The sequence below is a fragment of the Citrus sinensis genome, chromosome 2 (genome assembly GCF_022201045.2).
Source record: "Citrus sinensis cultivar Valencia sweet orange chromosome 2, DVS_A1.0, whole genome shotgun sequence".
NCBI lineage: Eukaryota > Viridiplantae > Streptophyta > Magnoliopsida > Sapindales > Rutaceae > Citrus > Citrus sinensis.
Window position 1 is genome coordinate 29,437,819 of NC_068557.1, and position 22,737 is coordinate 29,460,555.

The 22,737-nt window shown below is 35.5% G+C and overlaps 3 protein-coding genes across 7 annotated transcripts; 2 read left to right on the forward strand and 1 right to left on the reverse strand.

Annotated features, from left to right (window-relative positions):
• The first annotated feature begins 1,435 nt into the window (after positions 1–1,435).
• LOC102625674 (B3 domain-containing protein Os07g0563300) lies at positions 1,436–14,632 on the forward strand. 4 transcript variants are annotated; one of them, XM_052435325.1, is made up of 15 exons: positions 1,437–1,826; positions 3,411–3,539; positions 5,050–5,131; positions 5,263–5,361; positions 6,042–6,381; positions 6,536–6,878; positions 7,091–7,187; positions 7,848–8,022; positions 8,323–8,402; positions 8,831–8,878; positions 8,975–9,238; positions 10,223–10,272; positions 11,062–11,175; positions 13,145–13,215; positions 13,388–14,632. In XM_052435325.1, exons 1-15 carry the CDS (start codon positions 1,708–1,710, stop codon positions 14,164–14,166), a joined length of 2,790 nt encoding a protein of 929 aa, XP_052291285.1. In that variant the 5' UTR covers positions 1,437–1,707; the 3' UTR covers positions 14,167–14,632. The 4 variants fall into 4 exon arrangements, with proteins under 4 accessions (XP_052291286.1, XP_052291285.1, XP_006467887.2 ...); XM_052435326.1 differs by lacking the exon at positions 3,411–3,539 and having other exon boundaries at positions 1,436–1,826; positions 5,050–5,126; XM_006467824.4 differs by lacking the exon at positions 3,411–3,539 and having other exon boundaries at positions 1,438–1,826.
• A 1,892-nt stretch (positions 14,633–16,524) lies between these two features.
• LOC102625398 (syntaxin-124) lies at positions 16,525–18,519 on the forward strand. Its single transcript, XM_006467823.4, has one exon. It carries the CDS (start codon positions 17,197–17,199, stop codon positions 18,112–18,114), a length of 918 nt encoding a protein of 305 aa, XP_006467886.1. The 5' UTR covers positions 16,525–17,196; the 3' UTR covers positions 18,115–18,519.
• A 1,738-nt stretch (positions 18,520–20,257) lies between these two features.
• LOC102625108 (vacuolar protein sorting-associated protein 28 homolog 2) lies at positions 20,258–21,849 on the reverse strand. 2 transcript variants are annotated; one of them, XM_006467822.4, is made up of 2 exons: positions 21,668–21,849; positions 20,258–21,223 (listed from the first exon to the last, which is right to left on the reverse strand). In XM_006467822.4, exon 2 carries the CDS (start codon positions 21,065–21,067, stop codon positions 20,438–20,440), a length of 630 nt encoding a protein of 209 aa, XP_006467885.1. In that variant the 5' UTR covers positions 21,068–21,223; positions 21,668–21,849; the 3' UTR covers positions 20,258–20,437. The 2 variants fall into 2 exon arrangements, with proteins under 2 accessions (XP_006467885.1, XP_024951175.1); XM_025095407.2 differs by having other exon boundaries at positions 21,583–21,849.
• Between the last annotated feature and the right edge of the window lie 888 nt (positions 21,850–22,737).

Here is a 22,737-nt window from a genome sequence, read left to right on the forward strand (position 1 = left end):
CCCTTATTTAATCATTACCTTCTATAATTAATAGATCCCACTACCTTACAATCAATGTATGGTACATCTCTCACATGAACAGTGAGTGGGTCCCACTCATACACTGTTCATGAGTGAGGGATGTACCATACATTGATTGTAAGGTAGTGTTTGCCATAATTAATTTATCTAACGGTCATATATACGAATATACGATGAATGACGTTTCACGTAGAAAATAATTACAGAGGATTTGACTTTTTTTTAAACACTAATTAATATGTATATTAGAAGACAAATATTTATTGATATTGATGATTATGAAGTAAATAAATAGAAAAAATTTGGACTAAAAACAAAGGTATTATATTTATACCTTATAAATGACTTTTATCTAAACCTTAAAATTTATTGATTTTTATTTCTTTTATGATAATTATCTTAAGACAAAATACACATATCTAGTATTAGTATAGGTTAAACAAGAGGAGGAAATGCTAAATTTTTGTCTCAACAAATAGTAAAACCATCATTTACAACATATTAAAAAATATTGGGACTATCTTAGATAGAATGAATGTCTACTTCAATCTAAATATTTAATTAATAAAAGAATAAAATCATTAAATACACTGTAGCTGGAGCATATACCTTACAAATTTGAAAGCAAACCAGTTGTCGATGGGCTGTAAGTCCAGTATAAGTCCCCTGTTCGAATTCTCAGTTCTCACCGCTTTTTGACCCCCACGACAAGAATCCTTAAAACCGCAAATCTGCAATTCTTCCTATGGCAATTCGAAAAATCTTTCCATACCGTAAATCATCGCAAAATCTCATCCGTCAATCACGCATCAAAGATCATACTCTATGGCCCCAACAACCTTCCCACACGTGACCACAAAATCTCTTTTTTTTTTTTTTTTAAGAAAGCGTAAGTAATGTAGTTGTTATGTAGACAAGTTCATACTTGCATTAAAAACTGGTTACACTACAGTGCTCTTATGAGTAGCGAGTCACATCATAAGTAAGTACTGCGAACTAAACCAACTAAAAAAACCAGAAAAAGAAAAAAAAAAAAAAGTGATGACGTGCGTGTCTTGAAAACTATGCGTTACGTGTTTGCATGACCTCCGCAGCGGGGCCATGCATGATTATCACATTACCTTAGAGGGATTCGTAAATTTTCCCTACTCGCGACTGTACGCAAATTATTCTACTCGCTTCTGTTTTCCCACGTGTGGCATTTTTCTAAAATCACGATAAGTATACTTCAAGTCAAACTACAATGAAATGACCAAAGCCCCCTTTGCCTTGTTTGCTCAGTAGACTACACATTTATCGTTTTCTCGGATAAATTAGGATTATCTTCAACCAATTAAATTGAACAACAGCAAGGACAAAAAAGACAACAAAATTGTAAAGCATGACTCACGCACGCACGTATATATAAATAACCAACTTATTTCGACGCCTTTTATTAATCTCTCTCTCGTTGTTTGGAAAGAGAAGGGGATAAAAAAAAAATAAAAAAAAGAACAAATGAAAAAAGAAAAATACTAAACCAAAAACCCCTTCGAAAGCCGTTATTTTGTAAGATTATTTTCACAGATCAGGCCATAACAGCCATTTTGACAAGCTTCCTACTTCCTCTTACTCTTTCGACGGTTTCAAAACGCAAGGATTTTGGGATTTTATGCGTCGTTTTTGGTGCTTTTAAGGTTGTTGCCGATGTCGTCTTCGTCCAAGATTTGCTTTAACAAAGAGTGTAAGGAGTTGAAATCGGAGCGTCCCAGAAAAGGCTGGCTTTTACGTGGCGGGGAGTTCGCCGAGCTCTGTGATCGTTGCGGGTCAGCTTTAATTTTTACTTTTTGTTGACTGTTTTATTCTAAGTTGAATTTTGTTTGAAATTATAGGTTTTGGACTTTGGTGAAGTGTATACAGTCTGTTGTGGCTTTTTGTTAGTTTGTGAAACTTGGGTTTCGAATCAAATTGTGTTTGCTTTCAGAGTTAATTGGGATTTTGGTTTGTATATGTTTTGTGGTGTCAATTTCAAGTGTTGTATTGTTTTGAATGTTTGCATGTGTATGCTCATTTCTGGTAGAAGAGTAAAATAATGGAGTAAAGAAATATTTTTTGAACAAAATTTTTCAATTTATTGGAGGTTTCTACTTTCTGATGTAATTCTCCTTGTCACATGCAGAAGTTTATTTATTGATGTCTATGTCTTTTGAGATTAATTAATACTGTTGAATTTGGGGTCTTTGTGGTTTGGAAGTCAGACTGTTATTTGTGAATCGGTTTGTTGAGAGGTAGTAAGGCCTTAACCAAACAAGGGCTGAGCTTAAAGTCAGCCAAGTTCACATTGAAGTTAGGAAAATCATAATCCATGAGAAATGAAATTTCATTCAAGTTTGTCACTTTCCAAAACATGGGTCACATCCTCTACAAGCAGGTTTGGTTACAAATTCTACTTAGGAGTAGCCATAAAGACTCGTACTTTTAAGGAAAATTCTTCCCTTCTAAAATGTTAATTTGTGTTAGATTTGTTCTCAATCAGCTTCTAACTTACAGCAAAACTAGAATATACTCCTTTCCAAAGTTTTCATGAGTGGAGTTACCAGTCTGTCATCTGATTGACTATGCACTGCCTTTGTCCGACTGAAAAACTCTTTATACTTATTGTTTGGAATCTGCAGCTAAAATTCAATGGTTGAATTTGATGAATCCGGTGAGAGTCAATGCATAGTGCATGTTAGCTGAAGCATAACTCTTGGAACTACTTTTGGCTTATCTTTCTATTACAATTAGAGATTGCTTGGTATTATCCCGGCATTGGCTATTCCTTTTTTTTTTTCTGCAGAAATTCCAGGAGCCATTACCTATAATCTGTCTGTTCATTGTGAGGCAATACTTATTTGGAATTATTATTATTATTATGATGATGATGATGGTGATGTTTGTGTTTTATTCTGTTCTAATCATGCCTGCTTGCTGTTTTATGTTTCTCCATGTTTTATGATTTTTTAAATTGGTATTAATGGGATTCTACTTAAGAATATTGTAATTAGGCTAACCAAGGAAACACGAAAAAGATGAATTTTTGTCTGCAAATTCCATGCATGGAATTGAATTGGAATTGACTCACGCACGCACGTATATATAAATAACCAACTTATTTCGACGCCTTTTATTAATCTCTCTCTCGTTGTTTGGAAAGAGAAGGGGATAAAAAAAAAATAAAAAAAAGAACAAATGAAAAAAGAAAAATACTAAACCAAAAACCCCTTCGAAAGCCGTTATTTTGTAAGATTATTTTCACAGATCAGGCCATAACAGCCATTTTGACAAGCTTCCTACTTCCTCTTACTCTTTCGACGGTTTCAAAACGCAAGGATTTTGGGATTTTATGCGTCGTTTTTGGTGCTTTTAAGGTTGTTGCCGATGTCGTCTTCGTCCAAGATTTGCTTTAACAAAGAGTGTAAGGAGTTGAAATCGGAGCGTCCCAGAAAAGGCTGGCTTTTACGTGGCGGGGAGTTCGCCGAGCTCTGTGATCGTTGCGGGTCAGCTTTAATTTTTACTTTTTGTTGACTGTTTTATTCTAAGTTGAATTTTGTTTGAAATTATAGGTTTTGGACTTTGGTGAAGTGTATACAGTCTGTTGTGGCTTTTTGTTAGTTTGTGAAACTTGGGTTTCGAATCAAATTGTGTTTGCTTTCAGAGTTAATTGGGATTTTGGTTTGTATATGTTTTGTGGTGTCAATTTCAAGTGTTGTATTGTTTTGAATGTTTGCATGTGTATGCTCATTTCTGGTAGAAGAGTAAAATAATGGAGTAAAGAAATATTTTTTGAACAAAATTTTTCAATTTATTGGAGGTTTCTACTTTCTGATGTAATTCTCCTTGTCACATGCAGAAGTTTATTTATTGATGTCTATGTCTTTTGAGATTAATTAATACTGTTGAATTTGGGGTCTTTGTGGTTTGGAAGTCAGACTGTTATTTGTGAATCGGTTTGTTGAGAGGTAGTAAGGCCTTAACCAAACAAGGGCTGAGCTTAAAGTCAGCCAAGTTCACATTGAAGTTAGGAAAATCATAATCCATGAGAAATGAAATTTCATTCAAGTTTGTCACTTTCCAAAACATGGGTCACATCCTCTACAAGCAGGTTTGGTTACAAATTCTACTTAGGAGTAGCCATAAAGACTCGTACTTTTAAGGAAAATTCTTCCCTTCTAAAATGTTAATTTGTGTTAGATTTGTTCTCAATCAGCTTCTAACTTACAGCAAAACTAGAATATACTCCTTTCCAAAGTTTTCATGAGTGGAGTTACCAGTCTGTCATCTGATTGACTATGCACTGCCTTTGTCCGACTGAAAAACTCTTTATACTTATTGTTTGGAATCTGCAGCTAAAATTCAATGGTTGAATTTGATGAATCCGGTGAGAGTCAATGCATAGTGCATGTTAGCTGAAGCATAACTCTTGGAACTACTTTTGGCTTATCTTTCTATTACAATTAGAGATTGCTTGGTATTATCCCGGCATTGGCTATTCCTTTTTTTTTTTCTGCAGAAATTCCAGGAGCCATTACCTATAATCTGTCTGTTCATTGTGAGGCAATACTTATTTGGAATTATTATTATTATTATGATGATGATGATGGTGATGTTTGTGTTTTATTCTGTTCTAATCATGCCTGCTTGCTGTTTTATGTTTCTCCATGTTTTATGATTTTTTAAATTGGTATTAATGGGATTCTACTTAAGAATATTGTAATTAGGCTAACCAAGGAAACACGAAAAAGATGAATTTTTGTCTGCAAATTCCATGCATGGAATTGGAATTGTTTTAGAGAGGGGATGCATTTTCTAGATTGTTTTCATTATGAAACACAAAACACATCCTTGTAATCCAGTGGCACTCTCTTTTATTTCTGTTTCTGTTTTTATTTTCAATCTAGATCTAACTTGTCTGTTATGTAATTATTGTTATCTTGTATTGCAAATATTAAATATCCGCTGTTTTGTGTTTTGTGCTGCAATTCTGACACTGATTCTTTGTGTTTATAGATCTATTTATGAGGAGGGAAGATTCTGTGATACTTTTCATGTGAATGCTTCTGGTTGGAGGTGTTGTGAGTCATGCGGTAAGGTGAGCAGAGAATTATCTGATTTGTTTATTTGGTTTTTCAGTGATGGATATCAAATTTGTTGCTGAAATCTTTAAATTTCAGGGTTGGATCTATAATGATTTCTCATTTGGTTTTTGCAATTACTTTGCAGAGGGTTCATTGCGGATGTATTACTTCAGTTCATGCATTTACATTGTTGGATGCTGGGGGAATTGAGTGCATGACATGTGCAAGGAAAAATGTTCTTGTGGTATGGAATATTTTGGTTGTTTCTCATTTTCTGCATCTTCTATTTTTCTCTATGATTATGTATGGGTTTGAATATGGAGCAGAGGATGCTTATGATGCCATTTCTGGCCTACCATTTTTCTCAGTTATATTGAACATGCTAAGCAATTTGTTTCCCCATTATACTGAACCTGTTTCAAAGTTTGGAACTTTTTATCTGTACACGAATTTGCATTTTTTGCTAGGCAATGTTTATTTTTGTTTCCTGTGCAAAGGAAGTTGGAAATCCTAAGATGCTAAATGACTTTGGTTACCTTTATTAATGAGGTTTTAATTGAGGCATAGGGAGCTGCTTCGTCAATAATTCGTGGGGACAGTTTAGAGTGTAAGGAGCCATCTTGCACAGTTGCAGTATTTGTTGACTGCTCTTTTACATGCTTTGACTCTGATGATTGACTTTCTCCTCTACTATCGTCCTCGCACATGTCAAAACATTATTAAATTAGTTTCTGCATCTTTGTAATCTGAGTTTTCACATGCGGAGAAGAAAACATTTTGTCGATTTATTTATCTGCAATTTTCCAATTATAATCATTTGAAGTTATTTTGGCTGATTGAACCGAATGACATTATTAATTATGTTCAGTTGGATGTGAGGTAACTAATACAACTCTGTTTTTCATATTATATTCTATTTTACAGGCCCCAACACCTTCATGGCCACCTTCTTTGTTTTATCAAACGCCCTTTCCTGAGAGAATTAAAGATCTTTCTGTCAAAAATTGGACTCAGTTAGCTGGTTCAGGCCCTGTACCATGGCGACAAGCGCCCAGTCTGTTCAATTCTTCTATTCCTCAGCCTGAACTGCGTCCAAGGTTGCCCTATGAAGTTGACTTATCTGCTGGCATTGACAGAATCAATGCCAGTGAAAGATTATCTGTCCCTTCCCTGGAAAAAAGAAAACTTGAGGATTTTTCTGAAAGACTGATGAATGGAGGATTGAAGAGTGGTTCAAGGGATATACCTGAGAATGCGAATGCAGGTTGGAATCAGTTCCGTGCATCCAGTATGTTAATATTAAAATAAAAAATGTCTACTTGTGACTGTCAATGCTTCTTCTGCCATGCTGGAGAAATTGTTGGCAGAAACAACAGATGAAAGTGGTTTCTAAACCTGGTCTGATGATTTTGTTGCAGGAAGTAACTGCGATATGCAACCTAGTTCGTGTTTAAATAAACCTCAGCAGTCTTCCACCTTGAAGGACGATTCATCCACTCCACATTTTGGTTTGGCTGTATCTTATGCATCTCCAAGTGAAACAAATAGTCAAATTGGGGTTTCTGGAAGTCATTTGCGACCAGTCGTTCAGCCACCACTTGTGAAGCAGTTTCATGGTAATTTACCTAATGGAGCTGATTCGTTGGGCGAAACTCAGGTTCGTAATGGAAGGCCTCGAGTAGATGCCCGTGGAAGAAGTCAATTACTTCCTCGGTACTGGCCTAGATTCACCGATCAAGATCTACAGCAGATTTCTGGAGAGTATCCTTTGATTCTGGAAGTTTTATTGTTAAGCTTGAAAAATGCATAAATATTATTAACTAGAACATTCATTGTGCACGAAGCTTGGAATTATGAATTCTTATTTCTTGCCCCATATTTCTTTTCATTATATAATCTAGAAGACCTTTGCGCCTTCCGTTCTTTTTATTACTTAGAGGCTCCTATAAGCATTCACCTTAACCATATTTAAGTTCAAATTCTGTAATCACTCCGTTGTTTGAGAAAATGTTGAGTGCTAGCGATGCGGGGCGAATTGGGCGCTTGGTGCTTCCCAAAAAATGTGCAGAGGTGGGTCCTTCGGCCTCTTACCCAATTTCTCTATTTGTTCATCATATCCATTCTTTAATCTCTCTATCCTAGAAGAGATTATCTGTTAGACAATTGTTATTGAGGTGATCATTGTTGTTGACATGTAAAACCGGATTACAAATGTGGTCCATTTTTTAACTTTGGGTCCTTGATGCTTAATCTGAAATGATAGAATCAACTTGCATATTTTCTTGATTACATTATTCTTTTATCTTGTGTTGCTTTCTTTTTAGATATATTGACGAATCTCTCTAGAATGGATAGACTCTGGCATGTTTGCAAGAGTTGGTGGTTCCAGTAGTCTACTGAATTGTGTCTTGCAATTTTGGCGTGCTGGTCTCATGTCAACCTCTTCAGTAGATGTGGAGGTTTTCAGTTGAAAGATCATAATTTTTCCTGCTTTCAATTTTGTTACTGTTCGGTTTGTCTGAAGATATCTTCTGTTTATGTTCTTCTTTCTCTTGTGAACTCATATTTGACATGATAGTTGTAGCGCTAGTTAAGTTATTAGGACTGCTAGTTGGCCATTAACTCATTTTTTATTCTAGAAGATCCTTGTCAATTAGGCTTAAATTTGGTACTTCTTCTCAAATTTGCATCCAAACATTGCACTTTAAAATGCATTTACCAATGATGCAGGCCTACTTTCCACCAATTTCTCAGCCTGAAGGTTTACCTCTTAAAGTCCAGGATTCAAAAGGCAAGGAATGGATTTTTCAGTTTCGCTTCTGGCCGAATAATAATAGCAGAATGTATGTTTTGGAGGGGGTTACACCTTGCATACAGAACATGCAATTGCAAGCTGGTGACATAGGTAATCAACCAAAATCACAGGAAAGCTACGAAATGTTCTCTTTCATGTGGAAGGTGCATGTTCATGCTTTAAATTAATGTGTACATTACCTACTTAGTGTCTGTTCTATTCTTGGAATTTTTTCGGGCTTGATATATTTGCTGCTTTGGGTTACTGGATTTTTACACGTGGTTTTAAGAACCTGTCAAACATCTAGATATTTCCTCTCGTGAGTGGCATGATGTTCATGCATTTTGGTGCATCATGGTTGCTGTGTTATCTGTTTTTGGAACTCAGATTCTGTTGTACTTCTCTTCTCAGTAACATTTAGCCGGTTAGAACCTGAAGGAAAATTGGTTATGGGATTCAGAAAGGCTTCAAGTGCTTCAGCATCTGATCAGGTGTGGCCTTGAACAATAGCCAATTATCTTTCTTATGATTCCATACTTTGTAATAAGTGCTAGATGGTGATGGCAACATATAATGCTATTGGCTAGTATAATTATTTACTGTTCTCATTCTTTTTGACATCTAGAGGTGCAGCGAGGAGCATATGTGCTGCTTTTATGCAATTTGATGTTGGTTGTACTTTAGTACTGTCGTCTCACCACTTAACACTGCTTGATCTTTTAGCTAGCAGAAACTGTTTATTTAGAATCCACGTAAACTGGCTTGTCCTAATTGTCCTTGTTAAGATTCATTAATTGTACATGGATTTATCTGATAAATGGTGCGATTGTTACTATTACACAAGTACTAGTATAATTTGAGTTTGACAATTAGTTACACAGGCTAGAATTCACATTTTCTTGGATTTGTTCCTCGGCAGGACAATGAAGCAAATAAGGCTGGTACTGGAATTCCTGCGAATGGACATGTTAGTATTACAAAAACTGAAAGTGGTTTTTGTTTGAACTTATTTATCACTTAAAAAAGATAGCCCAGCTCACCTAGTTTTATATCAATTGATCAGGCTGAACTGGCAGATCCTAGTTCATGGTCAAAGGTGGATAAGTCAGGATATATAGCAACAGAAGCACTCGGAGCCAAATCATCGATCTCTAGAAAGAGGAAGAACACCACATTGGGTTCAAAGAGTAAGCGCCTAAAAATTGAAAATGAGGATGTGATAGAGCTGAAGCTAACATGGGAAGAAGCTCAGGGACTTCTCCGTCCACCTCCTAACAATGTTCCCAGTGTTGTGGTGATTGAAGGGTATGAGTTTGAGGAATATGAGGTACCATATTTGACTCGGTCTTTCTTTTGTTCAAAGCACACTTAAGCGATCATTTTATTTTCTTTGTTACATGTAATATGTCTATGTGTTTATTCTTGCCTGTCCTTGTAGCAAGTGAAGATTAAGGTTAATTGTATTTGTGACTCTGGTTTTGTTAAATGTAAGTATGTTCCTTTTCATGTGGCTAGGATGGCTTGAAAGCACATTGTGCTTCTATGGCATGTTTTATTGACCAACCACAATGGACCTAATAAACTGTAAGCTATGAAAATTAGAGCCATGCAAGACTTACAAAGTTGGGATACAAAGTGTTTCTCCCAAATGATGTGGCAGTTTATGTGAAAAGTTACTTGTTACCATACATGTGGCGGTCATTGATTGGTGAAACGTGATTTGGATACAATTTGTATCCCAACTTTATAACCTAGCATTATTGTTAAGACTACTGTAGTTAGGCTGTGTGGGTTATTGACAATTGGATGTTTTCCTCTTGTAAATTTTTCTGATGTCAATTAATCCCGAATTGGTATGATACTTTATACTTCCTGCTGTAGTTTATGACGTTTAGCAAGTTTGTTGTCTCTTTTTTCCCTTTTTAGCCACAGCTCAATGTCAACTTTGCTATTGAATCTCCAAATTAACTGTTCTGATAGGTACATAATTATGACAGTGTTAGGTTATTTTGAATTTATGCACCTTGCATGGCTAATAATTACTAACTGCGTTTTACCGTCGGCTCGTCAATGCCAGCAAAATTATATGTCTGGACTAGTAAACTGATAGTTCTGCAGATAATCCTTGCTGCGCCATTGATTAGACATTTTATTTTCTATGGATGCAAAAATATTTGTCCTCATCTTATTGCACTCTATCGCTGGGACTGCTTATATTTGACTTTTCTTCTGTATGTTTATGCTTCGTTGGTGTTATATTTCATTTTTTGTGGACTCAAAACTATTCTGAATTTTTTGTCTGCTACAACAGGACGCACCAATCCTTGGGAAGCCAACAATATTTGCAACTGATAATGTGGGGTAAATCACTAATCTAATTAATTAACATACATTATTTCTGCTGGTAAACATAAAGCGTATAAAGTCTTCTGTTGTGTGGATCTTTTAAGTGATTGTGAAAGAAATATAGTTCTTTTGGTTTAAGATTATGGGAATGTTTGTGTAATATGTTTCTACATCCCGGAACTCCTTCAAATTTTTAAACAGCTACCTTTACCAGTAGAATTGTCCACATTCATTGGATTTATTTTCTTGAAACTACAGGACACTCCTAAACTTCTAATATCTGTAGTTCCATTTGTAGGGTTTCAGCATGACGAAAACCCATTCTGCCAAATGGCACTACAATTTTAAATATCTTTACCAGCATTCCAAAATTGTGAATTTTTGACATTGCTTTTCTCGGCTGACTTAAGCTGAGACCAGGGTTCAGAAGTAAAGCTAACATGAAAAACTTGAATTCTTACCATCATAGAGACTGGATGTAGGTATCAGTCAGCAACATAACCATAAGAAAGACATCTGTGCTGTTAGGAAATAGATCATGATTGTAATGGATAATGTTCTTACATATACTGATGTACACGGTTTCTTTAATTCGCTGTCATTTGGTTTACCACGATAAATCATGCTTCATTCTCTCTTCTTTTCATTCTATATTGGGACTGAGTAATTAGCTCTTTCCTTTTAGTTTGCCTTAAAATTTTGCTGTATTTTGTTGTTGAAGTGGATTGTGATAATTGTTTAACACCAAGCCAACAAAGCCTAATTTCTTTCATTTTTTTTTTTTTTTGTGTCCCTTTGTGTCAGTGAAAAGATCCAATGGGTTCAGTGTGAGGATTGTTCAAAGTGGCGCAAAGTGCCTGCCAATGCTCGTCTTCCATCCAAATGGACTTGTTCTGGTAACTTGTGGGATCCAGAAAGGTACAATCAGCACCTTGTTATATGTTTAAACCCTGACATTTTCATCTATCTACCACGTTTGCGGATTTTTTTTTTTTTTGGATAAGAAACTCAAAAATGTATTAGTAAAGAACATGGAAATATGGATAGTGGACGTGCTGTCCACTCAAAAAACAAAGACTAGCACTATTTGTGCTATGCAAACGTATATCCAATAACCCCTATACAAGGTTAGAATCAGTTATAACTCCCTATTTCAAAACCCCATCCCAAGTTTAGATGTATGAAGAAAAAGGACGAATCTTGAAACTTAGAAACTAAAGCCCAAAGTGAAGCAAGGAGACGAACTCTATCCCACAATTCTTCAGCATTATCCACGCTTTTTCCCTCAAAAATATGAACATTTCTTTCCTTATTACCCAAAACAGTGCTGTCACTGCACATTTCCAAACAGCTTTAGAAGAAATTAGCCTCTTTGCATAACTTATATCACAACTTTGAAACCACAAAAAGTGAAGAAAAAGATTATTTGAAGTTTCTCACTCTTGCACATTGTACACCAAGGAGGAGAGAGACAAAAATTAGGAAATTTTCTTTGCTTCACTTCTCCAGAATTTAATTTTCCTTGTGCCAACGTCCATAAGAAGACTTGAATTTTAGGGGGGATGTTAGCCTTCCAAATCATTTTGAAGGGTAAAAAAACTCTAGCAGAATCATAATTGCATGGCTTCTCAAAATACGACTTGCAAGTATATTGTCCAGAGGCTTTCAGCTTCCATTTGCTCTTGTCCTTCTCCAATTCATCATATTGATATTTTTAGTACTCGACATTAGCGTTGCATGTTTTTCGACCTCTCTATCATTCAAGTTTCTTTGGAAATTGAACTTCCAATTCCAATTCATAGTAAGTGGAGAGAAAGCCATGCTAGAGAAAAATCGAGATATCCTTAGAAAGCCATAACCAGTACAAGTGGAGGAATTTCTCACACAACAAAACATTGCCCCTCCATTTATCCTCCCAAAAGACGAATAGCTTTCTCATTACCCACTTCTAAGGCAACAAAACTAAGGGAAGTGGGGTACTCTTTAGATATAGCTTTCTTGGGGCTTCTATTGGACCCATTCCTAACCGTGTTTCCATCCCATCTATTTGGATGAATTCCATACCTGCTGCGGATAACGAGTGCCAAAGAGAGGAGGTCCTCACCAAGGGAAACCTCCAAAGCTGTTTGACTAACAGCTCCATTTTTCTTTTCCACATTGCCAATTCCTAAACCACCTCAAGTTTTAGGCCCTGCAGCCTTATCCCTCTTCCTACGATGAGATCCATTGCCATTTTCATAACCTTTGCAAAGACGGGCTTTTTTCCATCCACCAAGTCTCTTTTCAATTTTTTCAACCACCAGTCCCAAAAACTTTGAGTTCTAGGATTATCACCCAAAAGACCTAGGTACTTCAAAGGCCAACTTCCCACTGTAAGCCCAAACTTATTTGCTAAGGATTTGACTTTATCCTCAACTGAATTTATTCCCACTATTGTATTTTTGGCCGTGTGGATGTTTTGTGGCCCACTTTATCTCATTTTTGAGGTATAATATCTTAGAAAAGCTGCCCATTTAATCTCCCTAGCAATCCGCAAATATACAATTTGAAGAGATTTCTCACTACACCAGAACTACTTCGTTTGGGCAATCCATCTCATCAAACTGCTGCTCCCCTGATGTGCAGTATAAGGATAATTTTTCATGGATATTAGGGACTAGTTGTGATTTCAAAAGTGCATTTGTTACTCCTTTACTTTTTTGGCTTCTTGAACAGGATGGAGTCATTTTGGCACTTGTTAAAGTAAAATCTCTCATAGGATTGAAGGGGTGTGCCCCTTCATATGATCTAATGACATAGCTGGTGCTCTTAATTTTTATCTACAACAGGGAGTGTATTTTTCTGTACTTCCATTTGATTAATATTTATGAATCCTCTCTGCTGCCAGATCTGTGTGTTCAGTAGCTCAAGAATTGAGAGAAGAGCAGCTTGAAGATCTGATAGCTCCAAATAATCCAGGTAAACTATTGCCTGAGACAAACTTGCATTGTACACACCTTACTGGCCCATATGCGGTTAGGTGGAAGATGAGCTTTATTCTACTCAAATTTACTAGTTTTATGATAATATATTTGTGTAATGCTTGCAATTTACCAATTGTCTAATTGCATTTGGTTCTGTTACATGACAGCTTCTTCGAAAAAACTGAAAGCCGCAAAGCAGGAACCTGATTGTGTTGAAGCTTTGGAGGGACTTGACACTCTTGCCAATCTAGCTATCTTGGGAGAGGGTGAGGGACTTACTGCATCATCCCAGGCCACTACTAAGCACCCCCGCCATAGACCTGGCTGTTCATGCATTGTGTGTATTCAGCCTCCAAGTGGGAAGGGTCCTAAACACAAGCAAACATGTACATGTAATGTCTGCTTAACGGTGAAGCGTCGTTTCCACACTCTAATGCTGCGACGTGAGAAGAAACAATCAGAGAAGGATGCAGAAACTTCACGGAAGAAGCAGCAGCAGCAGAAGCTGCCAGTGCCTGAAAAATCAGCTGATGATGACCCTCTTTCATGTAGCAAGACAGGAAATAACAGTCCGAATGAGAAAAAGGTAGTTAGTGAGGGTTCTGATGATGATTCTAGCAGGATAAAATCCTCTACTTCCCCCTTTAAAGGCCAAATTGACCTTAATATTCAGCCAGAGCGGGAAGAGGAGCTATCACCTGGTTCAGATTCTGGCAGCATGATAAGGCTGCTCCAAGATGCCACTGAGAAGTACCTGAGACAGCAGAGACTGTCTAGCTCAGGTGTCAATACTAGTTCAGTTGATAATGAGGGGCTTCAAGGGGGAGTAACAGGTGAAAAAATCAGCAATGGTATCACCCTAGACGGCAGTCATCAAGATACTGATGAGGACCATCATGGTAGTTTATCTGTGAAAGCCTCTGCATCCATATCTGCCACTGGATAGACCACTGCAATCATGCGTACAAACAGTAGGGATATTCAGGGCTGTTTATGCTGTATGGTGGGGACTGTCTCAGACAGACATTCACCCATATTGTCATTTTGCTGCTTCAGGTCTGTACATAAAGAAGAGGGCGTAGGAAGCCGGCTGACATGGTTAGGAAAACCAATAGTTTTACTGATTTACACACTATGAAATTGCCTACATGAACATTAGCGCACCTTTGGAGTATTAAAACATCGGAATTTATGAAAATGTGACAACGGAAGGTGGTAGGTTGAAGTTCTAGTTTCCTTTTAGGAGCTCACCTTCTGCCTTCATTGAGGATGTATCTAACCTGTGCAAATTTTACCAGTGAAATGAGAAATTGTTTTTGGAAATTAAACTGTACCCATCTGGTGCAAGTATAACAGTATTGTACCTGGATTAAAAAAACAGGCAGTGGAGAAAGCACCATCATTTTCTTTTATTTGGTTTCAGATTACATAATTATTCTATGGTTAAATTGTTTGGGCCACTGTAAGTATTGATGAAATTTAGTGGATATGAGGCAAAAATTGGCCGTGATTATGTTTTCTTGGAGAATCATGCATATCAAAAACTGTAATTCGTTACCGTTTTTGAAATTTATATGGCATTTTTCTTCATTACCAGTAAAATCTTAAATTTTAAAGCCGTCGTTAGGATTCGAACCTTCAACAGCGGGCTGATTAAGGCCCATTTAGGATTAATTTTGGAATGTTCAAAAGGGTTAAGGGCCTGTGATTATCTTTTAGAGCCCAAAAAGTGATTTTAAAAAGGTAAAAATTAATTTTGATATTTAGTAAATTTTTTTATAAATCATTTTGGTAAAATTATTTTATACTACAATAGATTTTAAAAAGTAGGAAATGAGTAGTTTTTTAAAATTTGATTTTAATAATCACTTTTATATTCAGGGTCGATTTGGTAAAGTTGTATTTTTTAAAATAATTGTTGTTAGTTGTATTGTAGAAATTGTCAGTTATGAATATATCAGTTATGAATAGAACTAATTAAACATTTAGTAAATTTTATTTTTGAAAGTGTTGTGAGTTTTAAAAGCAATCGTATGTATTTAGCAAATTTTTACTATTAAAACGCTGTAAGAATATAAATGACTAAATTTAACATAATGTTGAGTAACGTTTGTTTACAATTTATAAACATGCATATAAAATATTTTTAATTGTGTACACATAATAATTGATTAACTAAACTAAATATTTTAGATTATTAATTTTATTATTTATTTTGTTATCTCAATATAATTGATAACAATAATAATAATCTCTTTGAAGTGAATGATTTTTTTTCTAATTAATAAGGATAATTTTAGATTTTTATAATATATATGAGGATATATGTGGAATTATATTAAGTATAAAAGTGATTATTAAAATTAGATTTTGAAAAGCTTCCCTGCTTTTAAAAATCTATTGTGCTATGGATGATTTTACCAAAATGGATTTCTAAAAAATTTACAAAACACCAAAATTAGCTTTTAGTTTTTGTGAAATCACTTTTAAACCTCTGACAAGCAATCTCAAATGGGTCTTTAATATAATTCCATAAATATTTTCATAGATATTATAAGAAATCAAAATTACCCTCATTAATTAGAAACTAAAATCATCAACTTTAAAAAGATTATTATTATTATTATAAATTATATTGAAATAATAAAAAAAAATAATAATAAATATTTATTTTAGTTATCAATTATTATATATACAAAATTAAAAATTTTTATATGCATGTTTATAAATATACAAATAAATTTTGTTCACTATTATGCTCAATTTAATTATTTATATTCTTACAGCAATTTAACAATAAGATCTACTAAATATATACAATGCACTTTTAAAAATACTTTTAAAATCTACGGTACTTTTAAAAATAATTTTTACCAAATGTTTAAATGATTATCTTCACAATTGATTATTTTTATAGCACAACAAACAATAATTATTTTAAAAAAATATAATATTACCAAACTGGTCCTAATTATTATAGAAATACTACGCTTACGAATGTGAACTTTATTATTGTACATAATTAACACAATAAAAATGATATAAAAATCATAATTATCTAGCATGTGACATTCATTGCATATTGCCGCACTATTTGTGGGATACAAATTGCATCACAATTTTGTGAGCTGACCATTGCATATTAGGGTACAATAATTATCAGAAAGATAATAGGGTATCTGCCTATTTTCGATATCAAAACTTCATAAGTGAAGTAGAATGGTAAACTAATCTCTTTTAGAGAAATGCTGAGTTTATTTATTATAGAAGCAGCGTTCAGGAACAGCTTCAAGTGCTCTGAGAGTGCGTTTGGAAGTGAGGTACTGTAACATTTAAGCTGCAGCTGCAGCTGCTGTGCCTAACTTCCACACATCACTCGCAAACGCACTCTCAAGGATGGATAAAGAGCAGAACTTGCTAGAAAAACAGTTAAGTACGTCGAGCCCTTGACGAAGTAAAAAAGGGAAAAAAAAACATTTATGTCTGTAACATGTCTGTCTGTTGAGAATGTGTGTTTGTTCTAGCAATGGCTAGCATTTCTCTACGGTCAGCTAGCTTCTGTGGTTTGGAGGAAAGAAAAAGAAACGACTGAGTCAACCAAACAATCGAATAAAAGCCAGTTATGACAAATGGTATTTTAGATAAAAGCTTAGTTGGTCCTGATTCCCAAATAAGCCTAAGCCTCACATACATTCCAATCCAATCATGCACACTAAAAATAAGGGAACGTGGCCCTTACGTCCATTTGTTGGTGACACTTTTGCTTTTGTCACCTCCCCTCTCTTCCTCCCATCCTCATTACGTACTACTGGTTCCATTCATGTTGATTTTGAATGCATGAAGCATTAATTAAGCTCTTAGTTTGCATGCACGGTTTTTCACAACAGTTTTCACTTGGACTTCACCAATCTAAAAGACAAGACCCGACCCCGGCCGGCTTCCATTAATATTAATTTGCTTTTGAAAGTCATTCAAGATGAATGATCTGTTCTCAAATTCGTTCAAAAAGTACACCGATCTGAAGACGCAGGCATATCAAGATGATATGGAGGCAGGGAGAGAGCGTGACAATCTCGATAATTTTTTTGAAGATGTTGAGAATGTGAAGGCAGAGATGAAAACTGTTGAGAAACTGTACAAGAGATTACAAGAAGCCAATGAGGAAAGCAAAATTGTTCATAATGCCAGGACAATGAAAGAGCTTCGTGCCCGAATGGACGCTGACGTTCAGCAAGTCTTGAAGCGTGTCAAGATCATTAAAGGAAAGCTTGAAGCCTTGGAACGGTCCAATGCAGCCAGCCGCAACATCCCTGGGTGCGGTCCCGGTTCATCATCTGATCGAACCAGGACCTCTGTTGTTAGCGGGTTGGGGAAAAAACTGAAGGATTTGATGGATGATTTCCAGAATTTTAGAAACAAAATGCAATATGAGTATAAGGAAACAGTGGAACGGAGATATTTTACAGTTACAGGACAGAAAGCGGACGAAGAAACGATTGAGAATTTGATTGCTAGCGGTGAAAGTGAAAGTTTCTTGCAAAAGGCCATTCAGGAACAGGGGAGAGGTCAAATTCTTGATACCATATCAGAAATTCAAGAGAGACATGATGCTATAAAAGAGATAGAGAAGAATTTGCTGGAGCTTCATCAGGTGTTCCTGGATATGGCTGCTCTTGTGGAAGCACAAGGCCACCAGCTTAATGACATTGAAAGTCATGTTGCACACGCAAATTCATTTGTTCGAAGGGGGACTGAGCAGCTTCAAGAGGCCAGGGAATTACAGAAAGGCTCGAGAAAATGGACATGCTATGCTATCATTGCGGTTATTATCCTCATTATTGTTATCCTGTTGCCATTCTTTCCACATATTATGATGATCATCAGGGAGTATTAGGAGTAGTAGTAATAATACTAATAATGGGGATAATTCTTTATTCAGAACTTGCAAAACAAGGATTCTGATGATTTCCATTCGAACAAACATTTTAATCTCAAGTAATATGGAGAAGTTATATTTCCTTTCTGAAGGAAGCATGCATCTCCAATGGGAGTATGGGAAGTTCCTGCACATTTTTGAAATCCTATTGTGTAATTTCTTGTTTGCGCCAGAAAAGAGGGATCCAAGCGGCGTGGCGTCATGTAAATGCTCTATTGAAAAAGAATAGGAATTAAAAAGGAAAAAGCCGCTTTTTGGTTGGATTAAACAACAGCTCCATGGAACAGAGAAGAAATCAAGGCAATGAACATTACTGTAAAATTAGCTTGAAACCAATTTGATGAATGCATTTCCGCATTTCAACCTATTTTTTACCCTCCTTTTAGCATTGTTGCATTGCAAAGCCAACAAACCTGGAATTCTTCTTTTTGAATCATATCGTGTGAATTTGAGTTTCTTGTCACAACAATCTTCTGATCTTGAATTCTCATGTTCCGCGGTCAACATTAAGTACAAGGAAAATACTGGCGGATGACCTTAATGTGGTTCACATTACAACAGTGCAAGTGATATTGAGAATATATGTAAGTATCTAACCTCAACCATAGACAATTTTTCTCCAAATTTCAATGATACTACTTTTGCAAGCACAGTCCAAACTGAGAAATTAACTAGTCGCACATATGCTTTCCAGAGGATTCTTGAAGAACAATTCTCATTTCCTTACTTAATAAAGGCAGATGATCCACCCGCCACCATATTGATCATCTACAAACTATTCTTCTAATGTGGGTTAAGATAATTTTACTATTTGAAATGAGTGTTTTTTATACCAATTAAAAGTTTATATAGCTAATATAAAATTGTCTTCCAGAGGTATACCAACAAGGAAAAGCAATATGTGTGTCAATTTATAATTCTAAGATATCAAGTGTTTTAATTCAAAAAAGAATAGGCAAAAATTCAAGTAGTAGAAAAAATTGAAAATGCTGCACTAAGCATTTCCGGTTCTACTAGAGTGCAGCCTGGCACCCACAGTTTCACAACACATAAATTCCCTATTTACTTCTTATCCACCAAAACCACACATATCATAGTCTGGGGGTGGTGGCGAGGCTTCAGGTGAGTCCAGTTGATTGAGAGATTAAAAGAAATAAGAAGAAATAAAAAGTAATAAAAGTAAGGTATTAACCAAGAGAGTACAATTACAATACAATCTCGGAAAGCAATCCTAATAAGGCAAAATGACACCATTAGAAGAAGTTTTATAACACCCTCTTACCTAGTTTTCTTGTATCCAAGATCCCAGGAACAAAATGAAAAATGAAAAGAAACACAAAAATAGAGTGAGTTCCGTTTTTGAAAGACACTACATCTTTTTCTAACACTTAAATCTCAATTCCTTGAACTAAATCACTGAACTCAAATTAATATTAGCTTCACAAATTGAAGCCATATGCCCTACATGTCCATCAACACATAGATGCTGATATCTAATCAGCCTCTTTAGAAATCAGTGAATATTTTGCAAATGATAGCTTTGACAAGGTCAAATTTCTTTTAGGAATTAAGCTTATTTTGGGGAGGAAAATCTCCTGGATAGATTTCACAGGTTTCAAGACCATCAGCAATCAACTGAACTATAAAACAAAAAAAAAGTAAATAACGACTTGCAGTTGTGATTCATGCCTTTGTACAGATTTTTCACAATGCTCAAAAAAAATCGATGACAGTGTCAGTATTAGATGAAATAACAGTAAAAAGTATTCATCCATGTTAATAATAAACCATACAAAAGACCTATTTAGAATTGAGGTTGGACAACTGTAATTTAAAAGCTATAGCACTAAAATGTTTGGTAAACACTAACTAACTGGTGTAGCTTGGAAGCTAAGTTGATTTGATTTTACACTTTTATAATAAAAAATGCATTATATCTTTACTAAATTTGTTAAAATTATTATTTAAAAATTGTATTTGCTACATAATATTAACATTTATTTCATGGTTATAACTTTTTTCCCACAACAACTGCAGCTTGAAAGTTAGAGCACCTCGATCGGTCATAATAATCTCTTTCGAGATCAGCACAAACAATCAATTTTTCAGTACAATAATGCAGTCATATCCCCAAATTTATAAGCAATTACAAAATTAATAAGAATCCTTCCAAGTTATCACTCATCAATGAGGTTCAAACAACAAACTATCTTATATATGAAATCAACAAAACAAAACAACTATGCTTGATAATCTTTACAAGCTTACCTAGATCATCAATTTAAGTACCAGCATTAGGAAGAGCTGCCATGAATGAGTTGTATGAGGATTCAAGGTCAAAGTGAAGTTGCCGGGACTGCTGCTCGGTCAACTCATCTGCAGCACCCATCTTTGACAACCTTGAAATCCAGTCCTTCATTTTTGTTTTCCCCTCAAAATCCGGTGGCAGAATAGTCAGCTTATTGAGTGAACCCAGCAAATCTGATAACAGCGGATGCACCTGATCAACTGCCACCATATTCAATTTTAAAGAGTCCATGGCAGTAATAAAGTTCTGGACACACTCTGCCACAATGGCAGCAGAGGTGGTGGTTGAGGCAACTGCAGCCGCTCTATGCTCCACCGTAGCAGGCACCCCAGAGGTGACCAAGCGATTCAGAGCAGCCGGACAGTCCATTTTATATGTATCAGCAAACCGTTCAATGCTCGGAACAATATCTTTCAAGGTCGAAGATAAGGTTTTAAAATGGGCAATGAGCTTTTGACATTCTGTTTCATACTCAGAGGAACTAATAATATCACGAACATATGCTTTTTCAAGCTTTTCTGTGGCTTTTATTATAGCATAAAGCTCAGCAAAGTTTTCATACATTTCTCTCTCGCGCTTGTCGTTCCATAGCTTGACCTCCATTGGGGTATTTAGATGTATTAATCTATTTATAAGTATATACTGTTTGAGGGGTTGGATAAATTTTGGGTTTTTTTTTTAATTTTTTTTCTTTTTTAAGCAATAGTGGAGGATTGGAGAAGAGAACGGGACACGCGCAAAGAGAACTAATCTTCTTCACTGCAAGAAAAAATGCAACAGAATAAAGGCAAGAAAATGAGATAAAATCAATCAAATCCACTTAATCTTCTCAATATACAAAAAATTATACGGAGTATTCTAGGATAACAAATGCATAAATTCAATTAAACACAATAAAAGTAATTTTTAGATTACAGCCAGAAATTAAAATGCAAATATATTACGATAGATAATAAGCAAAGACAAAAACGTAGCAGATGCTTCTGTTAAATTGCGGTACATGAAAAGATAAAATGACGAGACTAACAAAGAAACAGGTCATAAAAATACATAAAACTAAAAGTAAAGTAACCCAGAATTACAAATCAAAATATCAAATGCAGCGACTAATCTTTCACCTCAGATCATGGCTAAATCGATGAAAAGAAAAGGCCCCAGAGAGGAAAGGAGAGAAGAAAGACTTGAAAGAAAGAAAAGACTTACAAGAGTAGTTGAAACGCGGCTTTGATTGTCGTGAACCTTTCTGCTTTGCAGGGGGTAGAGAGAGGGATACAGAGAGAGATGATATGATGAAGGGAACAGAGGGTTGCGTGTGGGCTCGAGTTGATTATTATTGCTTACGGCATCTACGTGTAGCAGTTGGGATGATCAGTCATTCTGTACGAAAATCTGTTCTGTTTTTTTCGCTGGGTGAGGGTGCATCGTACTTCATGGTTTTGTTCGATGATTGGAATTAATTTGGTTGCGGACTTTTGATCATTGGGCTCATTTGAGGCCAATGGAGGGAGTAAATGGGCTTAAGAGATTGCCGTTAGTGCTGCATCTCTCTTATTTCCACTGATAACACCCCACATTAATGGGCGAAATAAGTCCATTTGTTCCATTACATGGAAAGTTCAAACAAAAACGGGTCGGTTTGATTCCCTAACTGCGCTCCACGGGCTGCAGTGTTACTCGTCTCTTTATTGTAGTTGCCAGGTGTACCGCACCCTCGTTGTACCGGTAAGGAGAAAACCAGTCGTCCATGTCTTTTGTTCTAAATTTTTTTTTTTTCTCTCTTGATATAAGATTGATCATTTTTAAATAAACTTGATGTTTCGAAATTTACCATAATCCTAGCAGCATAATTCACCTTGTCTCCTAATAATATAACCGGGTAGTTTTCATACAATTTTTAAAAATAGTAAGAAGTTAAAAAATAAATTTATACTTTATCAATCCTCCAATACATATTTTCTTTAATAACATATGTGTTTGACCTAAATTATATGCATTTCGCTAATGAACCTTTATTTGGTAGTGTATAAATCATTCATTATTTGACAAAAGTTCATTTTATAGTATAACTACTTCTTTCTTTTATTTTTTCTCTTCTTCGGTCAATAAGTGGGGCCTCACAATTACTAGGCAATATGTTTTCTTCGTATGCCTTTCTTTGTTTATGGTTCGATATTCTAGTGTCTTAGGCGTAGAGGAACCACACCAATCCATCTTGAACTAATTTTTTTTTTAATTGGTAGTATATGTGAAACGTGCAGAAACAAAACATGAGA